Source organism: Mesoplodon mirus, assembly GCF_964341445.2.
Source record: "Mesoplodon mirus genome assembly, chromosome: 12".
NCBI lineage: Eukaryota > Metazoa > Chordata > Mammalia > Artiodactyla > Ziphiidae > Mesoplodon > Mesoplodon mirus.
Window position 1 is genome coordinate 83,501,281 of NC_138988.1, and position 15,410 is coordinate 83,516,690.

Below are 15,410 nucleotides of genomic sequence, written 5' to 3' on the forward strand. Positions count from 1 at the left end.
CAGGAAGAGCCTCACCCCAAAGCACAGGTCACCTCTCAGAGCCTCTGCTTGGCTGCAAAGGAATTCACCCCTACCCTAGGATCTAGCTCATTCCCTCCTATTGGGATGATGTCAGCAGGCTCCAAATTTAGGACTGTTGTTGAATTCTCGAATCAGCAGAAATATGTTATGTTGATCAGAAATGACTTGGGGCAGCTGAGCCAACCTGCAGGGTTGACTGAAGACAGAGGAGGGCTCCAGAACGGTCTTGTTTCTGTCATCATTGTGGGGTCATCCTTGGTTACCATTTGCCCCCTGGACTTCAGCCAATGACAGGAATCAAGGCCCTCAGAGGCTCTGTGGACCGCAATTGTGGGAGGGATGCAGACTCTGACGTGAGTATTCCTCTAGTTTCTGGTGTGATCCAGGTCAAAATGTTTTGCAAAACTGGTGGATGTCACCCCAAAAGGCTGCTGCCCTGTACCCACTGGCCAGATCTGCACTCTTTTTTTTTTTTTTTTGCGGTATGCGGGCCTCTCACTGTTGTGGCCTCCCCCATTGCGGAGCACAGGCTCCGGACGCTCAGGCCCAGCGGCCATGGCTCACGGGCCCAGCCGCTCCGCGGCACATGGGATCCTCCCAGACCGGGGCACGAACCCGTATCCCCTGCATCGGCAGGCGGACTCTCAACCACTGCGCCACCAGGGAGGCCCTGCACTCTTTTTAAAAAAATTTTTATTGGAGTATATGTTGTCCACTGGCCAGATCTGGAGGGGAGCTCTTTACCCTTCCAGTAGCCAGCTAGCAGGGGCTGGGGATGAGGATGGAATGGTAAAATCTAACAGCTAATATTTAAACTTCATGCAACAAGAGAAGCCTAGTCTGGGTGCGTCTGGGAAGCAATAGAGAAACAAAGGCGTTTAAACACTTTTTATTGGAAAAATTCAAACATATTTAAGAGTAGACAAAATACTTAATGAATCCCTATGCTCTCATCATTCAGCCTTAACAATGATCAACTCATGGCTATTTGACAACAGCATTTCAATGCCCTCCTTCTACTTAGTTGGAAACATCTGCTCTCTTTCTCTCTCTCTTTCTCTCTCTCTCTCTCTCTCTCTCTCTGTATCTCTTGTATTCTGTGGACGCATTTGACCATCTAAGGTAGGCAGACTTTTGCCCTCCCCATGACCAGAGATGTCCATGTCCTGATGCCTGGAAACTGAATATGTGAGGTTACATAGCAAAGGGAAACTGTTTGCAGATGGAATTACAGTTGTTAGTCAGATGACCTTAAAGTAGAAAGATTATCTGGGATTATTTGGGTGAGTCCGATGTAATCATAAGGGTCTTTAAATATGGGAGAGGGAAGAAGAGGAGGTCAGACTGATGCAATGTGAGAAGATCCTGCTGTTTCTGGCTTTGAACATGGAGGAAGGGGACCATAAGCCAAGGAACTCAGGTGGCCTCTAGAAGCTGAAAGATGCAGGGAAATGGATTCTTCCCTAGGGCCTCCAGAAAGGCTCTACCAACACCTCAATTTTAACTCAGTGAGACCCATGTCAGACTTCTGCTCTTCAAAATTGTAAGATAGTAAATTTGTGTTGTGTAAGCCATTAAGTTTGTGGTTACTTGTTATAGCAGCCATAGGAAACCAATACACCATCATCTCTTAAGGATGGGAACCAGATCTATTTCCCTAGACACAGGGTCTCATCTAGGAGCAGCCCCTCAGAAGGAGGCCACTACTGCACCCCAGAATCTCCTGCAAGTTGAGGTCAAGACAATGTAGCTATGGGGATGCACGAGAAAGGGGTGCTGAAAGAGAATTATCTGGAACCCAAAGAGAAACAGAATCAGGTGTTTCTATTGCTGAGAAGTCAGTGAAGAGATTGGGACCCCAAGGGTGAAGGTCCTCATGTGCCTGGTGTCAGCAGCCAGAAAGGGTAGGGCTGGCAACCAGTGATGGGCTGTGAGCCAGGACACCTGGGTTAGGAAGGGGTGGGGAGCTTGAGGAAAGGAGCAGTGTGGGAACACCCAGCTTCCCTGAGTCATTCAAGTGGCATCTGTTGCCACAGAACGAATGAGGAACAAGGGTGGAACGTAGAGGTATATTGTTTCCACAACCACTGGCTCAGCCTGTTTCTGATGTCCCCTGCCCACTAACAGGATAAAAGGCTGGCTGTCTTGAGGCTGAGGGAGATGCAGAGGAAGATGCAGGGCCATGTAACAGGGAGCCGGGTTCCTCTGGGCCTGCTCCTGGTCTGTCTTCATCTGCCAGGTATGGAGGCTGAGCCAACCTTTGGGCAGGAGCGGACTGGTGGTCCTCGGGGAACTGGGAATGAGGGATGAGGTAAAGGTGGGAGTGTGTACAGTTGGGTCCCTGAAGGAGGAAAGAGTTGGCACAGGCAACTTGAAGCAAAGGGAATCAGGGAGTCAGGGAAGGGAGGGCATTGAGATAAACATCTGGTCCACTGGCTGCCTCCTCTTCCCTTTCCCTCAGGCCTCTTTGCCCGGAGCATCGGTGTGGTGGAGGAGAAATTTCCCCGAGACTTGGGGAACAACCTGCCTCTGCTTGGACAACCTTCCTTGACCGGCCCCTCCAACTCGGAACATCCTCAGCCCAAACCAGACCCTGGGCCTAATGATTTAGCAAGGGCTCCTCTGAAGACAAATGCTTCTCCAGCACATGGTTCTCAACCTGCAGGAGGTGCTGGGGTACAGAAGTGGCCCCCATCTAGGGGGCTGCCCTCCATGGATTCCTGGTCCTCGGAGGACCCTTGGCCGATGATGGCTGCTGTGGTCGAGGACCCTGTGGGAGAAGTGCTGCCCGAAGAACTGTCCTACCTTTCTAGTGCGGCTGCCCTCCCTCCGGGCGGCGGGCCTTTGCCTGCAGAACCCTCTGCACACCCCGCGGACCCCTCACCCGAGGCTTCACTCCTCCACCAGGACTCTGAGTCTAGACGGCCACTCCGCTCTAATGTGCTGGACGCCCAGGGAGAAATCCTTGCCCCATCCCCTCCCTGGTCTCTCATCAACAGGACTCGATGGCCACTTCAGCCTGGTTACCCCTGGGGGACCCTGAATCCCGGTGTATCCTGGGTAGGTGGAGGTCCTGGCACTGGATGGGGAACAAAGCCCTTGCCATACCCTGTGGGAATCGGGGGTAACAGTAATCAATACCCAAGTACTATGTGGGGGAATATTAATCGGTATCCAGGTATCAAATGGGGGATTTTTAATTGGTATCCAGGTACTAGCTGGAAGAATATTCATCTACACCCAGGTATTAATCAGTTTCCTCCCACAGCTCTTCATGCTCCTCGCTCTTATTGGAGCATCCCAGCCGGCTTTCCCAATCCTCAAAACCCTGGTCACAGTGGAGTTAGGAGAATGACAGAGGGGGGACAACCCTAAGTTAGAAGTCAGAGAGGGGAGTCCTGCTCCCTCCCCTTGCAGTGTGAGCTAAATCAAGATCCTATCAGCTGTTTTCTAGCGTCCTCTCCACTTTCACTGCCTCCCTGCTCCCCATATGCTGATCTCCAATAAAACACAGCACTTACTGAATCTGCTTCTACTCAGTGTCTTTGTTTTTGGGTGCAAACTGGAGTTTTGTCCATCCCCATTTTCTAGTCATCCTCATGTGCCTCTAGGGTCCTCCTGACACTCTCTTGCTATCCCCATCCTTTGCAAAAGATCAAAGCCCAGGTGTTTGAGGGTGGGACCTCGTGGTCTCATCTGGGCCAATTGGGAGAGCTGGTTCTAGAATTGTCCTGGAATCTGAAAAGAGGAGGAGGGGCAGCAGGACTAACTGAGATGGCACCTGTGGCAGGAGGCAAGGATGAGGTCCAGGAAGTTGGTACCAGGGCCAAGTGGGGAATGAATAGTCTTTGATTCAGAGACACAGAGGGTCAGAGAAAGTCATTTTTGTCTACGTTTACCTTTTCTTCCCAGAAAGTTACGGTTCTTGGAAGTGGAAGAGGCATTGATCTCCCTTACATGCATCGCTTGGTACACTGTGCCCCAGAGAACCACAGACTTTGGGCATTTGCTGAACAAATAGCAGACCTCAATAGAGGAAGAAAGGAAAGGGAGAAGGGACAGGAAGAGAGAAACTTGGAGTCAACAGTCCTGCCTATGGCTGCATTTGATGCTTTTACTCTCAAGTGATGACACAGTCTCTTCTTTTGGTCACACTACCCTCCCTTTGGTTTTCCCAGGAGCTCAGTATCCTTGTTCAGGAGTTGGAGTCGGGTGAGGAACGGTCATTCTAAGAAAGTGCAGAAGGAAGTTAACAGAAGCTGGTGGGGGTGATGGGGTTTCCAGGGGGCACACTCCTGGTGTTCACCCATGTCTTCCCATCACCAGCCACACCACTCTCTATCACCCCAACCTCCGCCCCCAATTCTTTCCCACCCTGGACTCTCACTTTCTCCCTGTCCTGGGGCAGGCAGTTCTGTTTTCAGCACCTGTCTCTTCCACAAGCCCAAGCTCATTCTCAGCCTTGGTCTCATTTCTGTCTGTCCCTCTTTCTGGCTGCCTCCCTCTCTCTAGTCACTCCTATTTGCACTTTTAAATTCTGTGTCGGCACTCCCCTCCTCTGTTCCCCACAAGCACCACGGGAAAGGGACTTTGCTTGTTCATTGCGGAACTCCCAGCACCACGGACAGCGTCTGGACCAAGGTCAGCACTCAGCAAACACTGAGTCAACGCACTCGCACTCTCTCTCTGACTCCCATTTTCTCTCTTCCACTTTATTCCTGAGCCACAGGGCTGCACACAGACTCCCATCTGTACTGCTATCATGCCCTTCCCAGAGCCTCACTGACATCTCCCTAGAAACCCCACAAAGCCCTTCTCAGCTTGGGAATGCTCTCTACATTCCATTCTTTCACCTTCATTAACAACTGTGAGGAAGAGGCTGTAAGATAAAGAAACTGAAGCTCAGAGAGATTAAGCAATTTACACAAGGTGACATAGCTAACACGTGACAGAGTCGGTGACTCAAACCAAATTTTTCTATCTGTCCAGGGAGTGTTCAAGTATAATATACAATTAACAAAAAACCATCTAATTTTTATTGAGTACCTGCTATGTGCCAGACTCTGGACAAGTTGCTCTCACAACACCCTTCCAGCTAATTCCCACAACACTCCCATTGTGTAGGCACTGCTGGGCCCATTATACAGGTGGAGATACTGAGGCCCAGAGAGGGAGGTGAGCCAAGGCTGACAGAGGTAACACAGTGCCTGAGAATCTGCCTGCCAATGCAGGGGACATGGGTTCGATCCCTGGTCTGGGAAGATCCCACATGCCATGGAGCAACTAAGCCCGTGCACCACAACTACTGAGCCTGTGCTCTAGAGCCCGTGAGCCACAACTGCTGAGCCCATGTGCCACAACTACTGAAGCTCACGCGCCTAGAGCCCATACTCCGCAACAAGAGAAGCCACCGCAATGAGAAGCCCGCCCACCGCAAAGAAGAGTAGCCCCCTCTCACCGCAACTAGAGAAAGCCCGCGTGCAGCAAGGAAGCCCCAACGCAGCCAAAAATAAATAAATAAAATAAATAAATTTATAAAAAATAAAAAAATTAAGCAGTGGGCTAGGCTGATGTGAAATAATTTCTGGTCTAATAAGGTCTCCAGTTAGGCAAGCCCCACTGTGGAAAGGTGGTAGAAACAAGTTGTGAACTAGTTTTGAGACCATTTAGTCTTTCTTGGCCTCAGGAAGGCAGTTATGACTGATTGAGCGGAAGCCGTTTTCTTTAGCTTCTTTCCCACTGTTCCTCTGTCTCCTCTCTACGTACCTTTTTTCTGTGCTTAACTGCTCTCTGGCTACCCAGGACAATCCATCAGGATTCCCCTCTGGCTGGTCTGACCACCCATCCCATGCACTGGACTTTCCCCCTTGCCTCACCCCCATCAAAACCCACCTCTCCTGTACCCCATTGCTTTGGGGCTCTCTGTTCACTGTGACATTGTAAGATGCTGAATTCAGAAGAACTAACTCTGTTAGTGATGAACAGGGGCGAAGATGATGAGCCTAGAAAGATAAAACCAATCTACTATGTTAGTGGACCCTTAATTATCTGACCCCAACCTCCCCTCCTGGAACACACCGCCATTGTCTAAAGGACTTTAAGGCATTTCTGTGTAATATAAAGTTTGTTACCCTTATGAGTTTGTTAAACAATTAACATTTAAGTGCTAACCAACCTTCCTCTGCATACTACTTACATAACTACTACCTCAAAACTTACAGGTTTAATAAACCAAATTTTATTCAAACATTGATATTGTTTCACACTTAAACCAATGTAAGCATTTAATTCAGATCTCAAGTCTGATGTGTAAGATTCTCTTAAATGTCTTAAACCTCCTAAGCAGCAAACAAACACAAAAGTTATTATAACATTTACAAAACCAATCACTTCACTTCCACTAAAAATCAGTTATGAAAGTCTAGTTCCATGGATTTAAGTTTATTTCTTTTTTTTATTCCTTAAATTCTTTTTATTTTTTAAAAAACCCTTATTTTTTCCCCATTGCCATAATGCATTTTTATTTTTTAAACTTATTTCTTTATTCTCATTCTCTTTCCTCTTCTATTCTTGGGTTGGGTTGCCTTTCTAGGATGTCAGTATTTTCTCTTTTTATCCCATCCTGAGGTTTCAATAAACTTAGGAACGGCATTGTGACCACTTTAGTCTTGTCTGGACGTGAGGCATGGTCGCACAGTTTATGATTCAGGTCTGGGCTGCTGAGCACCAGCATGAGCTGTTGCTCTTTCCTTCTCCTCCCCGCCCCTCTTCCTCTTTCTCCTTTCCTCCTCCTCCTTTTTCTCTTTCTCCTCTTCTTTCTTCTAATTAAAGAAGACTAGTTGAGTCAATAAAACTTAAAAAAAACTTTCTTGAGATATTAATTTACACACCATACAATTTGCCCATTGAAAGTCTATACTTCAGTTTTCAGTATACTCACAGAGTTGTGCAACCATCACCACAATCAACTTTAGAACGTTTTCATTGTTCCCCAGAGAAACTCTGTGCCCATTAGCAGTCACTCCCCATTCCCCTTCCCCTAGCCCTAGGCAACCACCACTCTACTTTTTGTCTCTATGAATTTACCTATTCTGGACATTTCATATAAATAGAAAATACAATATGTAGTCTTCTGTGACTGGCTTCTTTCACTTAGCACAATGTTTTCAAGGTTCATCCATGTTGTAGCAGATATCAGCACTTCATTCCTTTTTATTGTTGAATTATCTATTATTTCATTGTATAGGTACAACACATTGTATTTATCCATTCATCAGTTGATGGATATTCTGAGCTGTTTTCCCTTTTTGGCTATTATGTATCATGGTGCTATAAATATTTGTGTGCACATATATTTTCATTTCTCTGGAGTATATACCTAGGAGTGACTTTCTGGGTCACATGGTAACCCCATGTTAAGCCTTTTGAGGAACTGCCAAACAGTGATTCTCCAAAGCTGCTTTACCATTTCACATTCCCACCAGCTGTTTATGAAGATTCCAATTGTCCATATTCTTGTCAACACTTGTTATTATCTGTCTTTTTATTAGAGCCAGCCTAGTGGCTGTGAAACTGTATCTCACTGGAGAATAAAACTCTTTTTAAGTGCATAGATTTTAGAATTTTGCAACCTATTTCTTCTCCTTAATATAACATACTTAAAAAATCCCTCTTGATCAGTGGATTTTTCCACTCATTATGATACATTTTTCTCTCATTATGATATGCTGACTTGATCTATTAGCATTATTATATCTTAATTCTTATTTGTATCTTATTATAATTAGTAGGGCATTCTAGATATTTATTCTAGGAGATGAGGAATTGGGTTGACTTTATTAGCTCTCTTTTTTAGTGATTTTGTTGTTGTTGTCGTTAATTTATTGTTTTGGTACCTACTATTGAAATCACCTTCTTGGGAATTCCCTGGCGGTCCAGTGGCTAGGACTCTGCACTTTCACTGCTGAGGGCACAGGTTTGATCCCTGGTCAGGGAACTAAGATCCTGCAAACTGTGTGGTGTGGCCCAGAAAAAAAAGAAAAGAAACCACCTTCTTCCTTTCACTATTGTCTCAGACACTCTCCCTTGTCAGACATTCTTATTTCTGCTAAAGTTCATACTTAGAGTGGGGCTACTTGGCCTTCTCACAGTTCCCTGTGTTTTTTTCTTTTCCGCTTATGTAGGTGAAAGTAAGCATCTCTCTCTGCTTTATAACCACACACATAATTGACAGAAGAGACAAAATGAACAATTCCCTTTTGATTAAAATCCATTTTTTAACAACCACATCCTTTCTCTTCTGTTACAGACATCTTTTGTGCACTTTGTATGACCCTTTATCTTTTGAGTATCATAATGATCTCATAGCCTCTACAGCCACAATTGACTTCAGTAAACCATAATTATCATTCCTCCTCCTTGTCTTCTTCCTTCTCATGCTCAGTTGTCTCGGGTTGAACAATGGAGATTCTTTAAGTTGGCTCCTTTGTCCTTTATAGCATTTTCCTTGACATTCTTGAAGGTATCCTGGCTTTCTGGCAACAATAGAACATTCAAGTCCTGTCCTAAGTCTTTTCTTCCCTGAGACATGGAATCAGCTAACATCTAAGTCTTGCATTATATGGGTTCTAGTTTTTTTTCTTTTCTTTTCTGGTGCACTGTTTCTGGAAGTACTGCAATACCAAGTCAATGCACGGAGTGAACGGAGCAAGCTCTTATTCCATCTCCTAGCTCCAAAAATCCATGTAATATATTGTCCTTGGATAGAGGATGTATCAGATATTAAACTGATAAGAACAGATGCAGTGTTCTAGTTTCTTTAGGTGAAGAATAGTATTTGAAACCAAAGGCGAGGTATTGAGGGTCCACATGAAGGTTGGTGGTAACAATGCTACTTCCTCTGTTGACCACTTTTAAGATAGATAATTTACATGGAGTTTGCTAATTTAACGTGATCTGTGTATTGTATCCTACAGTCATGAGACTATGTGGGTCATCAATCACGAAGACTTTTAATGTCACCAAGAGACTGAAGGAGAGGAACACACCCTGGACCAGGTTGTGTGTGAGAACAAAGCAGAGGCACAGGTGGAGACCAATGTAGGTGTGGGCAAGGTTGGAGGGTTGAGGTGAGGTTAGGACCCACAGGTAAAGTGAGGTTAGGACCCAGAGTCAGTTCACTGTAGAGATTCTGAAGTCATTAGATTGGGACAGGATGAAGTGCTCAGTGATTTCTGCACCTGGCTAGGTCTGTTCGAGCTATAGTCATTCAGGGTGGGACCATATTCAACCCTGTTACGGGTTGAATTGTGTCCCCCTATGTTGAAGTCCTGACTCTGGGTACCTATGAATGTCATCTTTTTTTTTTTTTTTTAACATCTTTATTGGAGTATAATTGCTTTACAATGGTGTGTTAGTTTCTGCTTTATAACAAAGTGAATCAGTTATACATATACATATGTTCCCATATCTCTTCCCTCTTGTGTCTCCCTCCCACCCTCCCTATCCCACCCATCCAGGTGGCCACAAAGCACCGAGCTGATCTCCCTGTGCTATGCGGCTGCTTCCCACTAGCTATCTATTTTACGTTTGGTAGTGTATATATGTCCATGCCACTCTCTCACTTTGTCACAGCTTACCCTTCCCCCTCCCCATGTCATCTTATTTGGAAATAGGGACTTTACAGAGGTAATCACGTTAACATGAGATCATTAGGGTGGGGCTTAATCCAATAGGACTGGTGTCCATATAAAGAGGAGGAAATTTGGACACAGACACACACAGAGGGAAGACAATGTAAAGACATAAGGATAATGTCACCTACAAGCCAAGGAATGCCTGAGGCTACCGGAAGCGAGGAGAGAGGCATGGAATAGATAGATTGTCAGGATCTTCAGAAGGAATCAACTCTGCTGACACCTTGGGTTTAGATTTCTAGCTCCAGAACTGCGAGACAACAGGTTTCTGTTGTTTAAGACACCCAGTTTGTGATGCTGTGTACGGCAGCCCTAGCAACTATGCAAACCCTTTAACATAAACCTCCTTCACCTGCCACCTCTCCAGTCTTCTCTCCAGGATCACCCGAGTTGTTACCAGTCATCTGCAACTCAGTGCAATGGACTCTAAGATAACTTTCTTGAGAGCAGGTTACACTGTTCACTCATTTAGCTGTTAACATTGCACACTTACTATGTCCAGACACTGGGGCTACAGTAGGGAACACGACTCACATGGTCCCTTCCTCCTGGACCTTACAGGCTAACAGAGGTGAAAAACACATCACATGTTTACACGAAGAATACTGAATTTAAAACAGTGATGTGCTATAGAGCAGGGCAGCCCTGTGTGTGTGTGTTTGTGTGTGTGTGAAGGGGCTTGGAGGATGGTGGCAGGGCAGGCACCTTCCAGGCAGAAGGAGCAGCTGTGTAGGACTTCCCTGGTGGTCCAGTGGTTGGGACTCTGCGCTTCCAGTGCATGGGGCGTGGGTTTGGTTCCTGGTTGGGAAACTAAGATCCCACATGCGGAGCGGCCAAAAAAAAAAAAGAAGGAACAGCTGTGTGAGGAGGGGAGGCGCTGGAGCAGATCCTGTGGGGCCTTGTAGGTCCTCTTAGAGATTTGGGGTTTGGGGGTTTTATCCATATCTGAAGAACCATGAGAATTCAGAGGTTGAAGCAGGGGAGAAACATATTTACCTTTTAAAGTGATTTTTCAGAGTGGAGAAGGGATTGAAGGGAGTGAGTGTAGATGAGCTAAGGGGGAGATTTTGATAATGGAGGAGCTTCAATAATGTGAGAAATGGGTGCAAAAAAGAGCTTCAGATTTGTTGGCTGCTGACTCCAGCTGGGCAAGTCACCCGCAGAGGAAATGAATCCTCAGATGCCTTCACGCGGCCTGGCACAGTGAGTGTTTCATGCACAGGGAGGAGCTTTTGTTTAATTATTAAGTTTGTTTCCTGTTTGTGCCCTTCTTTCTCACATGGGGATCCTCATGGCCTCTGGCCTTGGTGGTTACAGCCATCTCCTAATTGGCCTCTTACCCACAGGCCTTGCCTCCTGCAGCCCATCCTAAGGTCAGCTCAAGCTGGGGAGAGGGGAGAACGGGGAGGTATTGTTTAAAAGGTATAGACTTTCAGATTTACAAGATGTAAAGTGTTATGGTGATGGATGGTAGTGATGGCTGCACAACAATGTGAATGTTTTTTGTTTTTTTAAAAAATTTATTTATTTATTTATTTTTGGCTACTTTGGGTCTTCGTCGCTGCCCGCGGGCTTTTCTCTAGTTGTGGCGAGCGGGGACTACTCCTCGTTGCGGTGCACGGGCTTCTCACTGCAGTGGCCTCTCCCGTTGCGGAGCACGGGCTCTAAGCATGTGGGCTTCAGTAGTTGTGGCACGTGGGCTCTAGAGTGCAGGCTCAGTAGTTGTGGCACACGGGTGGCTTAGTTGCTCCGTAACACGTGGGATCCTCCCGGACCAGGGCTCAAGCCCATGTCCCCGGGATTGGCAGGCAGATTCTTAACCACTGCGCCACAAGGGAAGCCCGTGAATGTTTTTAATATTACTGAACTGTACACTTAAAAATGGCCAAGATGGTGAATTTTATGTTATGTGTATTTTAATATAATTTTTTAAAAGGTCAGCTCTAGTCAAGGCCACTCCCCTGCTCAAGTATCAGCTGGTTGCAGAGCCTGGAACTTGCACTGAAGGTCATTACCACGTGGCCAACTGGCCCTCTGGATTCTGGTTTCCTCTGTTCCTCACCCTCATCCCTGGGCCCTGCTCTAGGCCAGGGCAGACACTACTGGAGGAACTCAGAGAGTGGCTTTAGGACCAGTGAATGCATGTAAGCAAGCAAGTACCTGGCCCCTGCCCAGCATCTGGCCCAGCGGCCAGCCCTCGAGCCCTTGGCTGCCCTGCACCCTTGCTCCTGTCACCCACCCCCCTCCTCAGTGAAAATCAGGAAAGAAAAAAAAAAGATACCCAGAAAAAAAAAATAATAGAGACATACAGCGTACAGCTTGATCTCTTTTTTAGAGGGTATATTCATGGAGAAAATTCCTTCAGGATGTTATTCAGCAGTTACTCCCTGGTGGTGGAAGCTTCTCAGCTTTTTTTTTTTTTTTTTTTTTGCGGTACGCAGGCCTCTCACTGTTGTGGCCTCTCCCGTTATGGAGCACAGGCTCCAGAAGCACAGGCCCAGCGGCCATGGCTCACAGGCCCAGCCGCTCTGTGGCATGTGGGATCCTCCCGGACCGGGGGTGGGATCCTCCCGGACCGGGGCACGAACCCATGTCCCCTGCAGTGGCAGGCGGAGTCTCAACCACTGCGCCACCAGGGAAGCCCTGTATTGGCTCCTTTTTCAGGCCAATTACCTGTATAAGCTGTAACCTTAGCCATGTCTAGGTTTATATCTCTTACCTCCATCTCTGCTCTTCCCTCGGTTCAGCCTCGTCTCTGTGTCGCAGTCCACCCACCTTTCCATGCACACTGTGTGGGATTCTCCGGAGTCCTGGTGTATTGGGCAGAGTCACCTGTGGTGTGTCGTGGAAGTTTACTGGTTGTGGATGGAAGGGGGGAGAGACAAAGGCAGCTTTTCACTCCTCCGTGTGGCTGATGTGTCTCCTCCAGGTCCCAGTTTGATGTCCAGAATCTGCCGATTCTGTTCAGCTGGAGGCCTGGCTCAGCTGCAGCCTGTGGGGCCCTGGGGGGCCTCCCCTGACCCCTGACCCCGAAGTCCTGGGTCAACATCAGGGCCACAAATTAGATCAGAGTCCAGGACCACAGGGCCTTTAATTTCAGGTTTGGAAGTGGCTGGAAGGATCCAGACAGCAGGTCCCTGTCTATTATTAGGTCCACGAAGGGGAAGAAGAGGCAGGACACTGGGCTGTCCTGGGCCCTCGGGACTGGGGAGGAGCGGAGAGGACCCTTGAGGCTTCAAACGGTGGCGGATTTGACGCCTGGGCAGGAGGGGCCAAGCTCCTGGGTACGGTGTTGGGACGCCTGGGTCCTGTAGGTCTGGGAAGGGGGGAGGTCATTTTCGTGTCTCAGGGAAATGTTAGGAGGACCCCCGGGCCCAGACTCAAGGCTGATCTCCTTGTCCCACTGTGGTCTCCAGGCTCCAGTCCACGTCCTGTCCTCTGCTCTCCTGTCCTCTGCTCTCCACCTCCATGGCCACCAGCTGGGCAGGTCTTTTTCCAAAGGTCTTTAGCCAGTCTTTTTGGCACAGTGGTCCCCGCTGTCTTAGCTCACAGGGAGACGACGTCCAGGCAGCCCTGGGCTGTGAGCTGGGATGGACTCTCCCTTCCTTGAGTCTCCCTGCTGGCCCCCAGCACCATGTCTGTGTGGGGTGGAGTGAGGACTGGGGGTGAGGTTATTTCTCTGGAAGAGAGGAATTCCTTTAACCACCTCCCCTCTCTCCTTTTCTCTTTTCTCTTTCTTCCAGGTGTATCTGAGTTATACCATACCTGTAAGGACAGGAAAACACCTAAAACATAAGCATAGTTTACCAGCAAAATATAGAGCTGACACCTGTGTACTTATCATCCAGGTGAAAAACAGAGCCTCTACCAGCGCCCAGGCCAGAAGCCCCTGTGCCTCTCCCCACACAGACCCCACCCTCCCCACACACGTGTCCACTGAGTGACCCGCCCTGCCCCTCTCTTCTCGCGTTCCTCCCCCTCCACTCCTGTTGGCCTCCCTCCCCTAATGTCACTGTTTCCTCCCTCTCCTCACTTCTCACTTCTTCATAGGCTGTTACCTTGGGGATTCCCTCCTCCTCTGCCCCCTTTTCCACCCCATCTTAGGGGTGGAGGTTCCAGAGTTGATTCCTTGGAGGAAGAGCCTATATCCCTGTCAGCAGCCGGAAGAAGTGACAGGGACTTGGGGTTCAAGGTCCCACCCCAGGAGGCTGAGGACACCCAGTATGTTTGTGGGGTCCACCCTGGACTGGGGAATCAGCTGTTATGGACTTGAGATCTGATCCTCCCTGAGGCCAAAATCTTTAGTCATTTAATGGGGAGAAAAACGTCCATGTCTGCGTGTATTTTGGGTAACAATTCAGACTTCAAACTTGACACTGGATGGGATGCCAACTTGTGTGCACAGCCCTGGACTGCTGCTGGGAACCCAAGGAGACCCTGGGCAGGTCCCTGGTAAGGAGGTCAAAGGGGAGCTCAAGGCCCATCACCACAGCTCCCCCTGGTGATGAAACTAGTGGGGATGTAGGGAATTCATACTGGGCAAAAGTTGAGTGTGGGCAAAAGTCAACCCCAGAAATGTAAGGTTAGTGAAAGCTGGGGGAAGGTAGGAGCCATACAGGTGACTGATCCTTGCAGGTAAAGATCCATGAGGGACGAGAGGATGAGGGTGAGGACGCCCTAGGAAGGGATCAGAGAACCACAGAGAGGAGGGAACAGCAGGGAGGGTGAGGGCAAATCCTGAGGGGGCACAAGAGATGGCAGGGAAGGAGGCAAGGAGAGAATCAGGGGTGGGAACACGGGCACAGCAGAAAATAAGAATTAACATTGGTGGTGGTGGGGGAGTGGAGACCACAGAAATCACAGGAAGAATCCCTTGGCTCCAAAACTGTCAGACCCTAACTTCTCTCAGTGAAAATAATGAATAAACAATCTATAATAAGAGTAGAGAGTGTGATGAATTGGGAGATTGGGATTGACATGTATACACTGATGTGTATAAAATGGGTGACTAATAAGAACCTGCTGTATAAAAAAATAAATAAAATAAAATTCAAAAATTAAAAAAATAAAATATAGTAAAAAAAAAAAAAGAATAGAGAGTTTTATTTGAGCCAAATTAAGGACTAGCCGGGAAGCCAGCTTCCCAGATAACTCTGAGAAACTGCTCTGGAAAAGCAGGGTTTTCAGCACAGTTGTGGTTTTTTCTTTTTTTGGGGGGGGGGGTTAGTTTTTTGGCTGCCTCGCACCAGAATCTTAGTTCCCGGACCAGAGATTGAATTCCGGCCAACGGCAGTGAAAGTGCTGAGTCCTAACCACTGGACCGCCAGGGAATTCCCCTTCAGCACAGTTTTATAACTTGTCAGGACAAAGAACATTAAACAAGTCAGGGCTACATTTCTCCAAGGTTTAAAAAAAAAAAAAACAGACCAGCACGTACACGTACAGCACATACCGTATGGCCTTGGCACCTAGGAAGGGAGTCTTATCATCATAGGTGAACCAGCGTTGGAGTCCCAGGAAGAGGGGCATTTAGTCTTTATTTTTAACATGCAGATTCTTTACTTCTGGTCAATGTGCCCTTTCCTTTAATAATTAAAGCAGATGTACAATGTATGTCTGACAGGCCACAAAGAGGCAATTTACTTAGCGCAAAATTCAACTTAGTTCATGTATAAGCCAGAATGACTTCCCTAT

General features: G+C 47.5%; 1 protein-coding gene across 1 annotated transcript; it reads left to right on the forward strand.

Moving 5' to 3' along the window:
• Positions 1-2,180: 2,180 nt before the first annotated feature.
• LOC309813650 (uncharacterized protein C6orf15 homolog) lies at positions 2,181-3,368 on the forward strand (the record flags this gene model as incomplete). The annotated part of the gene is given in 3 exon segments (XM_082638712.1): positions 2,181-2,260; positions 2,483-3,352; positions 3,355-3,368. Coding segments are annotated over 3 exon segments (963 nt in total). The 5' UTR covers position 2,181.
• Positions 3,369-15,410: the final 12,042 nt, after the last annotated feature.